Genomic DNA, 16,073 nt, shown 5'->3' with positions numbered 1-16,073 from the left:
TGATAGTCACAAAACCAACCATCATGCAGTTACTCCAGAGATCAACTGAATTCTGATTAATTTATTTTTTTTTGTTTTTGCACAATAAATGTTTCCTTCAAATGTTTCAATGCACTGTGTTCACATGTTCACTTTTGATTACTGGCTCAGTTGTGGAGTTCTGATTCTCTGGAAATGGCAAAACATTTACAAATACCATACAAATAAACAGTTTGAAACAAACAAGCCTATTGGTCCTTTTCAGTGAGGTTACAATCAATCATGCAATGCAGCCTCTGCAAAAGACTAGATCGGCATGTCATCTGGTGTATCTGGTTGGCAGGAAGGATGACTTGTTTTGAAGGCTTCGTGCTGCAGCAGGGTTTCATTAAGCCGTTTTATGGTGGGGAACTGGGTGACATCAACTTTGAACCTAGTGCATGAATGGGGACAAAAAAAATTATACAAGTGTGTGCAGTGTTTTATGGTGCTCTTTTATTATGGATTTGCAATACCTTTCTGCATTGTAGACCTGTGGTACTAAGCAAAGGTCAGCCATGGATATCTGAAATGTAAAGTAAGTATATATATGAAATGTAAAAGTGTGTGTGTGTGTATATGTATGTATGTATGTATATAAACAATGATCAGGTCATTTAAATGCCTGTTAAGATCTTTCACCAAGCCACTCTACAAACTGCTAAGTTTTGCCTTTTGGATTCATGGTCATTTATGGTTGAGTTTAATTTTCCAGTGCTGATAACAATGTAGCTCATTCAGTGGAATTAAAAGCAGCAATTGCACTGCAGTTGATCGTAAAAATAGTTGGAGGACATGCCACTCTGGGAGGGTCTGCAAAAATTTTGTGCCAGTCAATCAAGTGTGGATCACCTGAGTAAGAACGGAATTAGGCTGCAAACCAGAACAAGAAGCGATTCAACATGCCTAGTACCTGAAAACTGAATTCACGCTGGAACAACTTAATATACTCAAATGCTAGTCTGATTAGAAATGGAAAATTAATTCTGAGCTTTTGTTCACGGTTTTGAAACCATGTTATGTATGTGTAATTTGATTTGCAGAGGTTATTACAACTGGACTCGTGTCCTGAATGGTCAAATGATTTAAAAAGAAGCAAAATAGGCATAGAATACCCTGTTTTGACTATTTTGATCTCATTTAAGGCAAATCATGTAGTATACTGTGGATTCAGATAATGCATTATAATTACCTCATTTCCAACACAATATTTCCCAGCTGTCTGTACCAGAATAGGCTCCAGGGCTGGAGAGGGGAAGCAAAAGGGGCTTCAGCTAAAGCAGAAAAGGCATTTCACCCCAGAATTTGCAACCAATAAATGAAGTAAAAATATATCTGGCTTTTGAATAAATCTACAGCAATGCATGGCTTATAGCCCACCTTCAAATCCCCTCTGAATGAAATGTTGACCCCAGTGTATTTTTTCTTCTCCAATCTTCAGCAGAACATAAAGATTCTAAAATACAGTGATGAGACGTCTCAGTGTGACTACAGGGTCAGGAACCAAACCAATATCGGATTATGATTTGAATGCTCAAAACATACAGCAATTTGCAGAGTTTTCAGTTCTGACCTGAAGAGGCTGGATTCCAGATGCGATGATGTCACAGATCATGCGCACTTGGGCCCGTGTTTTGGGCTCAGAGGGGAGGAGGTGGGGTTCTGGACGGGTTTCTTCGATGTACTGAATGATGGCCAGCTGTGGCAGGGGTGACAGTGGTCAGTGTGAATAGTGTCTCTTTCTCTATTCTAGACCGCATATACACAGGAGTAATACATATAAAGCCAAAGGGATACAGTTACATTATTCCTTCAAAAGTGTAAAGCACAACTTACCGACTGGGACAAGGTAAAGCCATCAATGGTGACTGCTGGCACTTGTTGCATGGGGTTTAAGGCCTTAAACCGGGTGGTTAACTGAAGAGGTTTTAATCATGAAAAGTTTTTGTTTAGAGTGTTGGTAAAATATTGATGGCCACGTCACAATGGAAGCCTACCTGCTGCCCCCCATCTCTAACAAGGTTGACAGGGACTTGGTCATACTCCATACCCTTTAAAGCAAAAGCTGGGGAGAAACAGAGCATGCATCTGTGCACACTGAAACTGTACAATTAATTGTGAAGCTTTGCAGCAGGGCAATATTTTTTTGCTTAATGCAGCTTTTAAAAGATCTGTATATATAAATGTACAGTACAGGCCAAAAGTTTGGACACACCTTCTCATTCAATGTGTTTACATTGGTAGTTTACATTTACATTGGTATATTCTCACTGAACTCACTGAGCAAAACTATGAATGAACACATGTGGAGTTATGTACTTAACAAAAAAAGGTGAAATAACTGAAAACATGTTTTATATTCTAGTTTCTTCAAAATAGCCGCCCTTTGCTCTGATTACTGCTTTGAACACTCTTGGCATTCTCTCGATGAGCTTCAAGAGGTCGTCACCTGAAATGCTTTTCCAACAGTCTTGAAGGAGTTCCCAGAGGTGTTTAGCACTTGTTGGCCCCTTTGCCTTCACTCTGCGGTCCAGCTCACCCCAAACCATCTCGACTGGGTTCAGGTCCGGTGACTGTGGAGACCAGGTCTCCACTTTTTGTTAAGTACATAACTCCACATGTGTTCATTCATAGTTTTGTTCAGTGGGTTCAGTGAGAATCTACCAATGTAAATGGTCATGAAAATAAATAAAACACATTGAATGAGAAGGTGTGTCCAAACTTTTGGCCTGTACTGTATATGAAGGTTGCGAGAAGAACTCACCGATGCGCACCCGCCAGGAACAAGAACTTCTGTAGTATCCATGAAGAACAGGCTAAACGGGGATGAAAGGGAAGAGGCATTTTACACTTCGTTCTCGCTCTCCTACCGTGCTGATCTGTACTGCTTTCATCACCTTGGTTTGAGACGCCATGCTGCAATCTCAAAGATTTTGAGAAATCTGGACTTTTTACACTAGAGAATCACTGGAGCCCCCGTGTCCGGCAGCCAATGAGAAACGATTTCCAAACCCTCCACCCTCATTTACTCCTCCTCGTGACTAAGCACTTTACCAGATCCCCTCGAACTGATTCTTACGGTGCGTTTGGATTACGCTTCTGGTGCATAAAAAGTCATCTTTATTCATGCTGTCAGTATTGCAGAGGTTTACCTTCATCAAGCAGGAAAGTGAAAGCCGCATTGCTGGATTCGTTTTTTTTTTTCGCCCCAAATACACTCAACCTTAGTTTTGCACAGAAGTGCTGAATATGCAGGATTGGCTCCGATTTATGAAGTCCACGTTCGTTCACGTGGTTATCACATGCAGCATGTGATCGTTTCTAACGGGACATGAGTAAAGGCTGATCTCTGGTTTTATAAAAGGTCAGGGGAATGCAACTTTACATTCAAACATAATCCGTTCAGTTAAAATAGATTGTAGCAAATTGCTTCTCGTCTGCGCAGAAACGTATTATGTACAATTATATAATACGGCGTTTCCGTGTTTTAAAAAATGGCTTTTTCATGTATCCAATAATTTTTTGCGGTAGGCGGGTCATGGTCATTGTAATAATTTGATTGGCTGAAGCGGTTTGCAAAGACACCAATAAGCGTTGTGGGTTTGTGGGCGTGTTAGCTAATAGTTTGTATTCAAGCGCGTCGCGCTTGCAAAGTCACCGGAGGTGAAGTTGGGAGGGTGCAGCGGTCGGCGGCCACGTCCCTGGAGGTGCGGACCCTTTTCGGCAGAATTCGGAGCACACGGAGCAAATTTTCAATCATGGCGACGTCACTCATGCGGACCGTTCTGAAGAAGAAGGTAAGAACGCGCGAACCGAGCGTCGTAGTGACGCGGACGGACACGTGCGCGACGACGAGAACTTCTTCGAGGCTTTTATGTCGGTGCCAAGGCTGCAAAATGTCTCTTGGCGCCGCTGCCGCAGACCCAAACCACGCGGGTGGTGGAAGTAGCCTGGGGGGCAACAACATCCTACTATGGACCCGAAGACCCAGGTTCAAACCCCACTCACTACCACTGTGTCCCTGAACGAGACACTGAACCCTGGGTGTCCCCATGGGGACACTGTCCCTGTCACCACCGGCTTTTAAGTCGCACTGGTTAAGGGCGTCTGATAAATGTGGCTCGACCGTGTCCTGCGCAAATTTTGCGCAGTGCTGGAGTCCATGAAGTGCACAGTCCAAACCCGCCGTGCGGTGACTGATCACGGCCAGACCGCAGGACAAGGCCGCAGTGGTGAAAACGCTCACCCGTCAATCCCTGATTTGATTTATAAAGCACTTTAACAAAACAAAGGAGCTGACCATTAAAATTAAATTATCAGGGACCGGGCCGACATGGACAAAAAGTTCATCAAAAATAAAGAACAAAAAGAAAACAGAATGAAATGAGAGAACATGCAGCAATTTGAATTAAACAAGGATTTGAATAAAGCAGAAAACTTTTAAGACAACATAGTAAAAGTAAAATCACTGAAAACACTGTATAAGAACACAGTAAAGAACCACCTCACACTGGGTTTAAAAGTGAGTTTAACACCGCTGTAATGGTAGATGTAGGGTGGGAGGTGCTGACCGTGTCATGTTGGGTCTTGCAGGTGCCTCTTCAGCTGGGACGTGTGTGCTACTCCTCTTCTGTGGTAAGGAATTCAGTTTTAACTTTTTTTTTTTTTTTTTTTTTTTTTTTTTTTCCCTCTTAGGTCCATTCATTGCGTTCAGTCCGTAAGTTGGCTGAAGACACTGATCTTTAACAGTTACAGGCGGTGTCATCATTTTCCAGGAATTGTAAATATATAAGGTGCAGATTTTCCACACATATACCTTATTAGACTATATTACATGCAGTAAGACAACATTTATGTTGCAAGAGAATGGCTTAAATGTACATTACATGATAAACTTTATTACTGACATTTTTAAAATATGCATTTTAAAAATGAGATTCTGGTTTGTTAATGTATTAATTTTATGGTCAAATTTCCACAAGCTTATGGGGGGGTCTTTTTTTTCTTTCTTTTTTTTTTTTTTTTGTTTTTCTTCTACAGCCCACCACCAAGTTGTTCATTGATGGAAAGTTTATAGATTCCAAGAGCTCAGAATGGTTGGACATTCACAATCCTGTGAGTATTTATTAACACTAAAATGATCTCTTTACTTTTCTATTGGTCCATATATTACAGGTTAGGAAAAATACATTACATTTTATGAACCAAATGAGGGATTTGAATAATAGGGATATTAAAGCACTAATGCAAGTCACTTTGTATAGACCATCTGCCAAATTAACTATAGTAAAAAAAAATATATATATATTTTTTTGTACTTCAGTAGTCCATCATGGTCACTTGCACCTTGTATTGCAAGTTTAGTCAACAATATAATTTTTTTTTTTTTTTTTTTTTTTTTTTAATTATTGTTGTTCGCAGGCCACTAATGAGGTCATCAGTCGAGTTCCCAAAGCCACGCAGCAGGAAATGTTGTCCGCAGTGAACTCCTGCTCACAGGCTTACCTCAGCTGGTCTGAGACCTCCATCCTGACCCGGCAGCAGATCTTCCTCCGGTACCAGCAGCTCATTAAGGACAACATTGTAAGACTGATACCTTGAAGGATAATCCTGTGTGTTACATTTCCTCTTCCCTGTGTGATTTGTCCTGGACTCTCTTTTTTTTTTTTCTTCTCTTCTTCTGCAACTCTGTTTTTAATGCATATTGAAAAGATAAGGTAATGGGGTCTTGAAATGAGACTTAAACTTCTATTATTCAAAACAATTGTATGGTAGCATAATATTTTCTAATATTTTATTTTAATATGTGTGGCTAACACACCGCATATGGAGAAGAAGACAACAAAGTTACAGATTTTGCTAAATGACAAATGTCCAATTTTGTTTGTACTGTATATTTTAGAGGAGCTAGTTTAAAACAATATATGTGTGTTTGTGTATTCTCCAGAAAGAACTGGCTAAGATGATCACTGTGGAGCAGGGGAAGACCTTGGCAGATGCAGAAGGAGATGTGTTCAGGGGGTTGCGTAAGTAAATGGTTAATCTGTTGTAAAACAGAGGAGAATCGAGTAAACATCTCTCTCTACACAAAAGCACTGTATTAAAACCACTCCCAACTTGATGTTACCTGGCAGAAAGAGGCATGGCACAATAGAGGTTAAGTTTCTAATTTATTAACCCCAGTAGATTATTATTGCAGTTACATGTAAATATTGTATGTAAAAAGATATTAATGTTACAGAGAAAACCAAGATGGAAAGAAAGAGTAAAGGGAGAGAGAGAGAAGCCATGAGAAAAATAGGTAAAATAGGAAAGACTCAGTTACTGATGGGAAAAGTAAAGTAAAGTAAAATTTCCCTCAGCTTCCGATAGAAAAGAAAAATGAAAGTCCCCGACCACAAGTGAACAATCCTTTATACATTTGGGCCACAGGGGGTTTCTCACCAACCAATCAGAATGTGTAGTTTCTGTCTTGTCCTGCCCCCGTGGTCTTGCATCACAAGAACCTGTGGCAGGCATTTCACACATCTTGCCATTTGACAAAGATATGGAAAACGGAGGTTTTGGATCTCCATGCAAAACAAAATGCAGAAACATCATGGTCTTGCGACGTCCCATATTACTCTGTGTTTGATCTCTGCAGTCCCAGAATATTTATAACCCATGAAGTTTTATGTACATAATATTTGTGGTGGTTTGAGCCCCAAGACCTTTTGAGCCCAGGTTTGCTTTTCCATTAAGTGTAAAATGAATGAGGTCACCCCTGCCCCATAAATAACTCAGCCATGGGGTTAAACGGTTGCAGACGTCTGACTCTCTGATTTTTCTTTCTGGTTCAGAGGTGGTGGAACATGCCTGCAGCATCACCTCCCTCATGCTGGGTGAGACTTTGCCCTCCATCACAAAGGACATGGACACCTACACCTACCGACTGCCCCTCGGCGTGTGCGCAGGCATCGCCCCCTTCAACTTTCCCGCCATGATCCCCCTCTGGATGTTCCCCATGGGGATGGTGTGTGGAAACACATACTTGTTGAAGCCATCGGAGAGGGTACCAGGCTGCACCATGTTGCTGGCTAAGATGCTGCAGGATGCTGGCGCTCCAGATGGGACCCTCAACATCATTCATGGACAACATGCAGGTTAGGAGACCAAATTCAACCATTGGCCAGCTTTAATTGTTCCCTGCAACCTGTATGTAACAAAATGCAACAGCCTTTAACATGCACTCATGATTGCGTTTGTGAAAGTGTACTAATTTTCTAGAATACACACTAGAGTTGTGAACTTTCGCTGGTCTCACGATTCAATTCTATTACAATTATCAATGCATACATTTTTCTACATTAATTCACATCATGTTTTCATCAGTTAGATGAGAGTTCACTCGGACGTCTGAATCTGTTTGTGTTTTTTTTTTTTTTTCTGGTGTTCGTGGCGTCAGGTGAGATCAGACTGAACTGCGATCTTTCTTCTGTTCGCTGAACGTGCATGGCATTCATTTTGAATGTCACCAGTACTAAGCATTTTTATCATGTAATTGATTTTTTTTCGGCACAGTGTCGATTATGAGGTTAATTTCAACACCCCTAATACACACCAAACTGTGGTCTTACTGAAACTTTGCACTCCTTATTAATAATAAATGTTGAACAGTCTACCTGGCATTGCTACAGGTGCAGTCATATTTGGTTACAATCCGGGTTGTATAGCTTTGGTGTGTACCAATACAAATGGGCTGATTGTTTCAGCCCATTCCCATAAATTCTCTTCTCCATTCAGAAAAAATGCATTCTTATATATATCTGCATGTGTGTGTGTATATTAGTGGTGGGCATAGATTAATTTTGTTAATCTAGATTAATCTCACTGTGATCTTGGAATTAATCTAGAGTAAGCAAAATTAATCTACATTCTAGATTAATCTACATTAATTTAGATTAAAATGGCTCATTTGAATTCTGCCGAAGGCATTCAGAATATGTGTGCTACCCAAATAATGACTAAAAGTAAGTCTTTGAGAACGGGTTTCTCAAGCCAGGTGGCGCATTAGACCAGGGGCTCATCTCCTGTTTCCAAAAAGCATCACAAACTGCTTGAGAAAGCTGATCTACTATGATAATTGGTGATGAAAATAAATGATGTTCAATAAGATGTACTTGTGTTTACCAACTGTTTATTCAGTTAAATAGCTGCATCCATGTTACCACGTCACGTTTGATGTGGTAATTTCACAGATCGAAGACTCGTTCTCGCCCCCTACAGTGCAATTCGGCTAGGTATACAGCCGCGCTAAAATATCAAGGTGAAAGTAATCATAGTGTAGCGGTTCTTCTTCTGCGTTGTGTAACTTTCTGATTTCGTTTCTTGAACCGCAAATGATGTGCTGACACCCAAGAGATTTTCTGTGCAAAGTGTATTCTGTACAAAAAGCAAGGTCGCGTCAGAGCATCGTGTCACACATCGTGTCTTTCTGCACCTCTCTGTACAATATACAGTATTAAAAGAACATAAAATATTCACAAAATAACACACATGCAAAATATTCCTAATATGTACATAAATTAAAATGAAAGAAATATCTTTTTGCACACAAACCCCACGCACCTCTCACAGCTCACGCCATGTGTCCAAGAGACCTGAACCGGGTCTCAAAAACAAAATAAGTCTAGGAAATAAGAAACTAAAAGACACAAGAAGAAAGAAGAAATATACTTTAAATCTAGTGTAACCATTTAACTCCGGCACAATAGCTTGCGTAGTATAGACCCAGCTCCCAACCCAACTTTGTGAATAGATTAACGGCGATATTTTTTTTTTTTTTTTTTATCGCCCGATAAGTCTCACGTTAACGCTGATAACGGCCCACCACTAGTATATATGAAAAATAATAAACAGACCATCCTTGACTGCATTTGAAATGGTGTGTCCCCGGGAAATGAAAAAATTCTCCATCTTCTGTTGGTTTCCCCCTCAGCTGTGAACTTCATCTGTGACCATCCCGCCATCAGGGCCATCAGCTTTGTGGGCTCTAACCAGGCTGGGGAGTACATCTACGAGCGCGGCTCCAAAAACGGCAAGAGGGTGCAGTCCAACATGGTGAGTCCTGTCCAGAAGAGTACTTATACACGATCGTTCAAACACCATCACTCACCAATCACACCAAAGACATGTTCCATCTGCTGGTGACCCACTTTGTTTTTTTTCCAACTGTGGATTAAAAACCATACAAGGGCATTCAGTTGCCTGTGTATAAAGCTGGTGCAATATTCAAGCAGCCACTTTGGGGGGGAAAAATATTTAAAAATCTCCAGAATCAATGTCGACAAAACCACATGTGATGTTCAGGAACTGTTTGCTGTTAATCATTCTGCCCACAGGGTGGCAGTGCTGCTTTATTTACCAAATTCCCCTCTGCAGCCTTTTTCCTGTCCCTGTACTCCAATGCAGCCATCAATCATGGAACAACCGACCACTCCAACAGACAGTCGTCTTTGTTCTTTTGTGGGATCGGTGAATAAAATGAGTGCGGCGACTCTGTTTCTCGTCAAGCTGTGCAAATTGGCACTTGTGAACCGGCAAGGGGGTTGGCTGAATGTTAAAATTGGATAAACATTGTCAGCGACGGTTAATTAAATGAGAATAAGCAGTCACATTAAAAAGCTGCTGTGGCAAATGAGTGGAGACAGCACATTAGGGCAAATGACAGGAAAGTATGACTTTGGAACTAAATGCATTAAATGCTTTTTCTTTGGAAGCAATCTGTCAGACCATGTGTAGATTTCTGGAGTTCTGCTCCACATGCAGGTTTCTGGTGGTCTGTCCCAAATGTACCACAACGTCAATGACATTTACCCTACAGCAGTTTCAGAAGCCCAGAGCCCATAGTCAGAGTCTTCAGTGCTTCATTGGGCGATATGGGTGCAAAATGCTGATCCTAATGTCCAACTCAACCTGCTAACAATTAATTTCATCCACCAGGGGGCCAAGAACCATGGTGTGGTGATGCCTGATGCCAACAAGGAGAACACGCTGAACCAGCTGGTCGGCGCTGCCTTTGGAGCGGCGGGGCAGCGCTGCATGGCCCTGTCCACGGCCGTTTTGGTGGGCGAGGCGCGTAGTTGGCTGCCGGAGCTGGTGGAGCGCGCCAAGAAACTGCGGGTGAACGCAGGTACACGCCCTGCCCTCTTTTCTCCTCACCTCATCCCACCATCCTGTCCTCCCGACACTCTCCCGCCGCCCTACTGAAACCATTCCTGTGATACCAGGAGTGTTGTTCTTTCTCAGAGTCTCTGTCACTATTTAATTCACATAATCTCTGACTCTTTACTACATTATTAATATAACCGCAGCCACATTTTAAGCAATTATCAGTGTCCAGTTTGGGTAACACTTCGGGAGGTTATCATCATCTCCTTTGGCTCCTTGCATTTAACATACCAAGTTTGTCTTCTGTGTCTGACAAAGCTCATATGTCTACTTGGTATAACCGCTCAGGTCTGAACGCCTGTTGGCATTTCTCCTCACAAAGAGGAGAAATAGCCCCTAAAGATGACTTTTCTTGCTGATTCCTGAATGCAAATTTCTTTTTGTCATGAAAAGGGATTGAATGAAAATCACTTTCTTGATCTTCTATACCTCCAGGGCCTGATCCCTTCTCTCCCAGCCCTTCCAAGATAACCATAACTCCATGTTTGGTTTTGTCAGAGCTGCTTCCTGTCTCAAATTTGCAAGCCGACTTGCGGTGCAAGGGGTTCAAGGAAGGCCGTTTTTGGGCACGTTTATGTTTAAAACATGAGAGCTTTCATTGGAAATGGAGGGTGATGAGAGCAGCAAACGACTCTTCCCTGCTGTGATGCGATGCACTCTAATTTGTGTGGCTGCCCAGAAACCCCCAAACAGCCATCTTGGAGGTCCTCAGACCAGGAAACTTAAGATCCCTCTCTCTGTGCGAGTGAGTTTAACTGGGGTGGTCAGCCCCTTTTGTGTATGAAAGTGTGTCTAAAAAGGCTTGTGTGCGTGCCTGGAGCGAGGGTGGTCAGCCCTAATGGGAGTGGAACGAGGGCTGGCGCACCCACCATTTACAAGCATGTAAGTCTTCGCGTGGTATGGTGGCTGACTAGAACTGTGGTGGTCGGCCACCCTTGTGTGAAAGGAAACCCATCAACCAGCTTCCATATTTCCTGTGGCTCCTCCTTGAAGAATATCGTTTGTGTGAAACGCTTTTGCTGTGTCCTAGGTGACCAGCCAGGGGCAGATGTGGGTCCACTGATCACTCCTCAGGCAAAAGAACGTGTCAACAGCCTGATCCAGAGTGGGGTAGAAGAGGGAGCCAAACTGCTGCTGGATGGGCGCAACGTTAAGGTCAAGGGTTACGAGAGTGGCAACTTTGTGGGTCCAACAATTTTGTCCAATGTGACGGTATGTGATGTGTAGTCACACAAAGCTAATTTATTTTAATACAAATATGAATGTATTAACAAACATTTAAAGTGTTATGTTTTCTTATGTATTGAGTAAAGTGTGCAATGAAATAGATGCAGAATATGAAATAAAAGTGCAGCAGCATTGTTCATAATGGCATTGAATAGGTGACTTTGCAAAGAAACAGGCGTGGCAGTACATAGGATAATTGAAAGTGCTAGATACAGAAAGTGGCGGAGTACAATAAAATTATTGCATGTTAGTGTGTGTGTTGAATGCTCTTATGGCAATGGGGTCTAGGCTGCCTCACCCTTGCTTGGAGTGGTGTGACTATGATAATCTGGGTAGTTTTGAACTTAATTTTTCCAATTTTTTTTTTTGTTACAGCCTTATTCCAAAATTGATTAAATTCATTTTCTTTCCTCGGAATTCTACACAACACCCCATAATGGCAATGTGAAAAATAGTTTACTAAATTAAATGTTAAAAGTTTATTAAAAATAAAAAACTGAGAAATGACATGTATTTACAGCCTTTGCTAACAAAGGCTCTAATCATACTTTGTCGATGCACCTTTGGCAGCATTTACATTTTACATTTATGGCATTTATCAGACGCCCTTATCCAGAGCGACTTACAATCAGTAGTTACAGGGGACAGTCCCCCTGGAGCAAGTTAGTGTTAAGTGTCTTGCTCAGGGACACAATGGTAGTAAGCGGGATTTGAACCTGGGTCTTCTGGTTCATAGGCGAGTGTGTTACCCACTAGGCCACTACCAAGCATTTACAGCTTCAAGCCTTTTTGAAAATGATGCCACAAGCTTGGCACACCTGTCCTTGGCCAGTTTGGCCCATTCCTCTTTGCTGCACCTCTCAAGCTCAATCAAAGTCTGGGCTCTGACTTAGCCACTCAAGGACCCTGAAGCCACTCCTTTGATGTCTTGGCTGTGTGCTTAGTGTCATTGTCCTGCTGAAAGATGAACCAATCAGTCTGAGTTTCATCTTTTCCTCTATCCTGACTAACCCCCCCAGTTCCTGCAGCTGAAAAACATTCCCACAGCATAATGCTGCCGCTACCATGCTTCACTGTATGGATTGAATCAGCCTGATGATGAGTGGTGCCCTCCATGGTTTCCTCCAAACATGACGCCTGGCATTCACACAAAAGAGATCCATCTTTGTCTCATCAGAGCAGAGTATTTTGTTTCTCATCGTCTAAGAGTCCTTCAAGTCCTTTTGAGTCCTATTTGGCAAACTCCAGGCAGGCTGCTGTATTCCTTTTACTAAGGAGTTGCTGCAGACATGGTTGACCTAGAAGGTTCTCCTCTGCCCACAAAGGACCTCTTGAGCTCTGACAGAGTGACAATCAGGTCCCTGACTGAGGCCTTCTCCCCCGATTGCTCAGTTTAGGTGGCCAGCCAGCTCTAGGAAGAGTCCTAGTAGTTTTGATTGAGGCCACTGTGCTCATTGGGGCCATCAAGCAACTGAATATTTCTGTAACCTTTCCAAGATTTCCTGTCTCAAAAGTCTACAGACAATTCCTTTTGACTTCATTCTTGGCCTGTGATCTGACATGAACTGTCAATTGTGGGACAGGTGTGTGTCTCTCCAAATCATGTCCAATCAACTTTTTTTTTTTTTTTTTTTGGTCCTCAACTGGACTCCAATTAAGCTGCAGAAACATCTCAAGTAGAGTCAGAGGAAACAGGACACACCTGAGCTCAATTTTGAGCTTCGTGGCAAATGCTGTCCTTTTTGCAGTTTTTATTTAGTTATGAATTTATTTTTAATAGATTTGCCAAAACCTCATGTACACTTTTTTCATGTTGTCATTATGGGCTTTGTGTGTGTGTGTGTGTGTGTGTGTGTGTGTGTTTCCACATTTTCCCCTCAGAATTCTACAATGTTCTTTAAATACTTTCAGGATGCGCTGTAAAGCATTTTTTTTTCCTCTTTTGCATCTAAGCCTGACATGAAGTGCTACACAGAGGAGATCTTTGGGCCGGTGCTGGTGGTTCTCGAGGCTGAGGATTTGGATGAAGCCATCAAAGTCGTAAACCAGAACCCATACGGCAACGGAACGGCAATCTTCACCACCAATGGCGCCACTGCTCGCAAGTACACCCACGAGGTGGATGTGGGACAGGTTTGTGACTCTCTGCTTTGTACTCATTTTAAAGGTCAGCCTTAATTAAACCAGTATCTCTCCAATTTCCTTTTTTCCAGTCTTAATATTCTGTTTCTGGGTATTCATTTCTCACCCACCCAGCTTCATTCCCTTTGAGCTGAAGATAATAAATGACTCATGTGACTGAAGCCACATTTGGGTGGGCTCACCTTCTGAGATTCCGTCTGCTAAAGCTCATTTAGTATTTACGTTGTTATGGGGTTTTGGCCTTTTTTTTCCTCCTATTGTTGTAGCAGCCTTATGCACATGGAGGTTATAATTAAAAATGGATCAAATCAATAAAACTCAACTCAATCATTTTGACGATTTGATTAAAAAGTCAGCACTCTTCTGAACTGTAGTTCAAGCACTGACACTTTGTAAGTCAAGTGTAAATGACACCTAAGACATTTTTAATATTCTGTTGTGCTCGTAAAATAAAAATGACTTGTTCCAGGTGGTCCTGAGTCGTGATTGGAAACTATTGTAAATCCACATTGAATGATTGTGCTCATGTTCCAGCTTCTCCATTCAAAACATTCAAAAATGTCCCCATGCAGAAACCATTATTTTCCATGGCAGCTCTTACTTTATTTGCCTTCTTGCTAAAAACTCAAAACAAGCACACCGTAAATAACCCCATGTGCAAATATGTGCTTTTAAATCAGAGACAGGAGACCGCTCAGAATTTTATTTATTTTTGAACATGGCAAGGTGTTCAGGTGGCTGCATCTCGGATTTACCTCCAAAAGGGATTCCTTGCGAGAGGCTCTCTGTTCTCCCAGTTTAAAAATGGCTCCATTTGTTTGCTTACAAGAATGAGCTGCGCTGTTTGCAGTTCACATGCTGGAGGACACCGCACCAGCCACGTGCTGCAATCTCCTCCCAAACCAACAAGATCTTGCTTTTTATTTTTCAACCCACTCCTTGCCACCTTTGCCTGTAGGCTAACATCTGAAGCAGAGATGACAGCTTCAATGTCCACTTTAGGTTTTTTTTTTCTCTTTCCTCTTAAAGGAGGGCGTGTTTTGCCGCGTTTGTCAAGAACACAAACAAGTCATAGTGGCTTTCAGCCTGGAGTTTTTCACGTGGCTTGGATGTGGAGCCACCTTCAAAATCTGTTCCAACCCACACACCATAGTGAAACATGTGGAACCTCCAACTAATCAGGAGCTGATTCATTCGAGATGTTAAATATTTATTTATTTATTTATTTATCTATCTATGTATTTATTTATTTATTTATTTTTGCAGGTTGGAGTCAATGTACCAATCCCAGTCCCTCTACCCATGTTCTCCTTCACCGGCTCGAGAGGTTCCTTCAGGGGTGACACCAACTTCTATGGCAAGCAGGTGAGTGGTTTGAGAGAATCCATATTTATAAACGTATTTTTACATTTAAAATACAGCAGCACAGCAAGACTAAAGGAAATGACCCCAGTGTAAGCTCCATGTGACGAAATGTCCTGTGGTAAAAACTGTCGTTTACGGACCAATAATTAGTTTATTACCATTGTATGTCTGAGATGACTCAAGGCTTTGCTTGGAGGGTGAGGTAATCCTGCTTCTGGGTTCGATGTCTGTCTGAGTCAAACCACAGCCTGTTCTGTTTCAAACCATTTTCAGGCTTTTTTTTGTTAGCATTTAAAATTGTGGTCCTTTTTTTGTGTTACAGGGCATCCAGTTCTACACACAGATCAAAACTGTTACATCACAGTGGAAAGCAGAAGATGCCACTTTAAAGTCCCCTGCAGTCACCATGCCCACCATGGGGCGCTAATCCCCTAAATTTAATAAAAAAGGTCTTTATATTAATCCCACCATTGAAAGAAGCACTTACTGTGTACTACAACTAGAGTAGAACAGTTTATTTATGTAATATTTTGAAAAATGTAACGTCCATGAAGGTTGTCAGTCCTGAAATGACCTCCTGTAGAAGGAGTTTATGCAAAGGTGTGTGATTTATATTCCAAATCACTGCTTCTCAATCCTGTTTCTTTTTCTGATAAATGGAATCATGTTTCATTGATACCAGAGGTTTCCTATTTGCCTGGATGTCCCCTAACAAAACACCCTGATCAGCAGGATATGTTGTTGGGCCCAGGTTGTCCAATGGCGTGTGGACTCCTCTGTGTTCAGCATATGTTGGAATGGTGGCAGGGTAGCGAAAACAAAATTGGGAAACCACTGCCACTGACCGCTTTTGCATTCTGTAGTACAGTCTTCTGTTTGTTTCTGTTCAACTGTTGTCTCTCCTAGGGATAGACTGTCAAAGTCACCGCTGATACCAGATGACCGGTGTTCAGCATCTTCAATTATGTGGAGCCTGGTATTATATGGGAACATCTGTTTTAGAACTTGTCTCCCTAGAATGTTGCATTTCAATAAATGCCTCTTTTGGAATATGACTTGATTGTGTGCTTGGCTGTATTTTGTAAAATAAAGACAAGTGTGCACCAGTACAT

The 16,073-nt window shown here is 41.8% G+C and overlaps 2 protein-coding genes across 5 annotated transcripts; one reads left to right on the top strand and one right to left on the bottom strand.

The window, feature by feature from the left end:
• Window positions 1–46: 46 nt before the first annotated feature.
• gstz1 (glutathione S-transferase zeta 1) lies at window positions 47–4,610 on the bottom strand. 4 transcript variants are annotated; one of them, XM_028984393.1, is made up of 9 exons: window positions 4,590–4,610; window positions 2,783–2,834; window positions 2,016–2,083; window positions 1,855–1,935; window positions 1,592–1,717; window positions 1,399–1,474; window positions 1,211–1,263; window positions 495–544; window positions 47–412 (listed from the first exon to the last, which is right to left on the bottom strand). In XM_028984393.1, the coding sequence occupies exons 3-9, from the start codon at window positions 2,064–2,066 to the stop codon at window positions 286–288; spliced, it is 564 nt and encodes a 187-aa protein (XP_028840226.1). In that variant the 5' UTR covers window positions 2,067–2,083; window positions 2,783–2,834; window positions 4,590–4,610; the 3' UTR covers window positions 47–285. The 4 variants fall into 4 exon arrangements, with proteins under 4 accessions (XP_028840226.1, XP_028840210.1, XP_028840218.1 ...); XM_028984377.1 differs by lacking the exon at window positions 4,590–4,610 and adding an exon at window positions 3,171–3,447; XM_028984385.1 differs by lacking the exon at window positions 4,590–4,610 and adding an exon at window positions 2,916–3,015.
• On the top strand, window positions 3,616–16,016 carry aldh6a1 (aldehyde dehydrogenase 6 family, member A1). Its single transcript, XM_028984364.1, has 12 exons — window positions 3,616–3,815; window positions 4,612–4,653; window positions 5,059–5,133; window positions 5,440–5,601; window positions 5,966–6,044; window positions 6,858–7,160; window positions 8,996–9,117; window positions 10,000–10,189; window positions 11,258–11,439; window positions 13,408–13,587; window positions 14,863–14,961; window positions 15,284–16,016. The coding sequence occupies exons 1-12, from the start codon at window positions 3,777–3,779 to the stop codon at window positions 15,386–15,388; spliced, it is 1,578 nt and encodes a 525-aa protein (XP_028840197.1). The 5' UTR covers window positions 3,616–3,776; the 3' UTR covers window positions 15,389–16,016.
• Window positions 16,017–16,073: the final 57 nt, after the last annotated feature.

Source organism: Denticeps clupeoides, chromosome 1 (genome assembly GCF_900700375.1).
Source record: "Denticeps clupeoides chromosome 1, fDenClu1.1, whole genome shotgun sequence".
Classification (NCBI taxonomy): Eukaryota; Metazoa; Chordata; class Actinopteri; order Clupeiformes; family Denticipitidae; genus Denticeps; species Denticeps clupeoides.
Note: the sequence above shows the minus strand (reverse complement) of the source record. Positions and strands in the feature narration are given on the sequence as shown.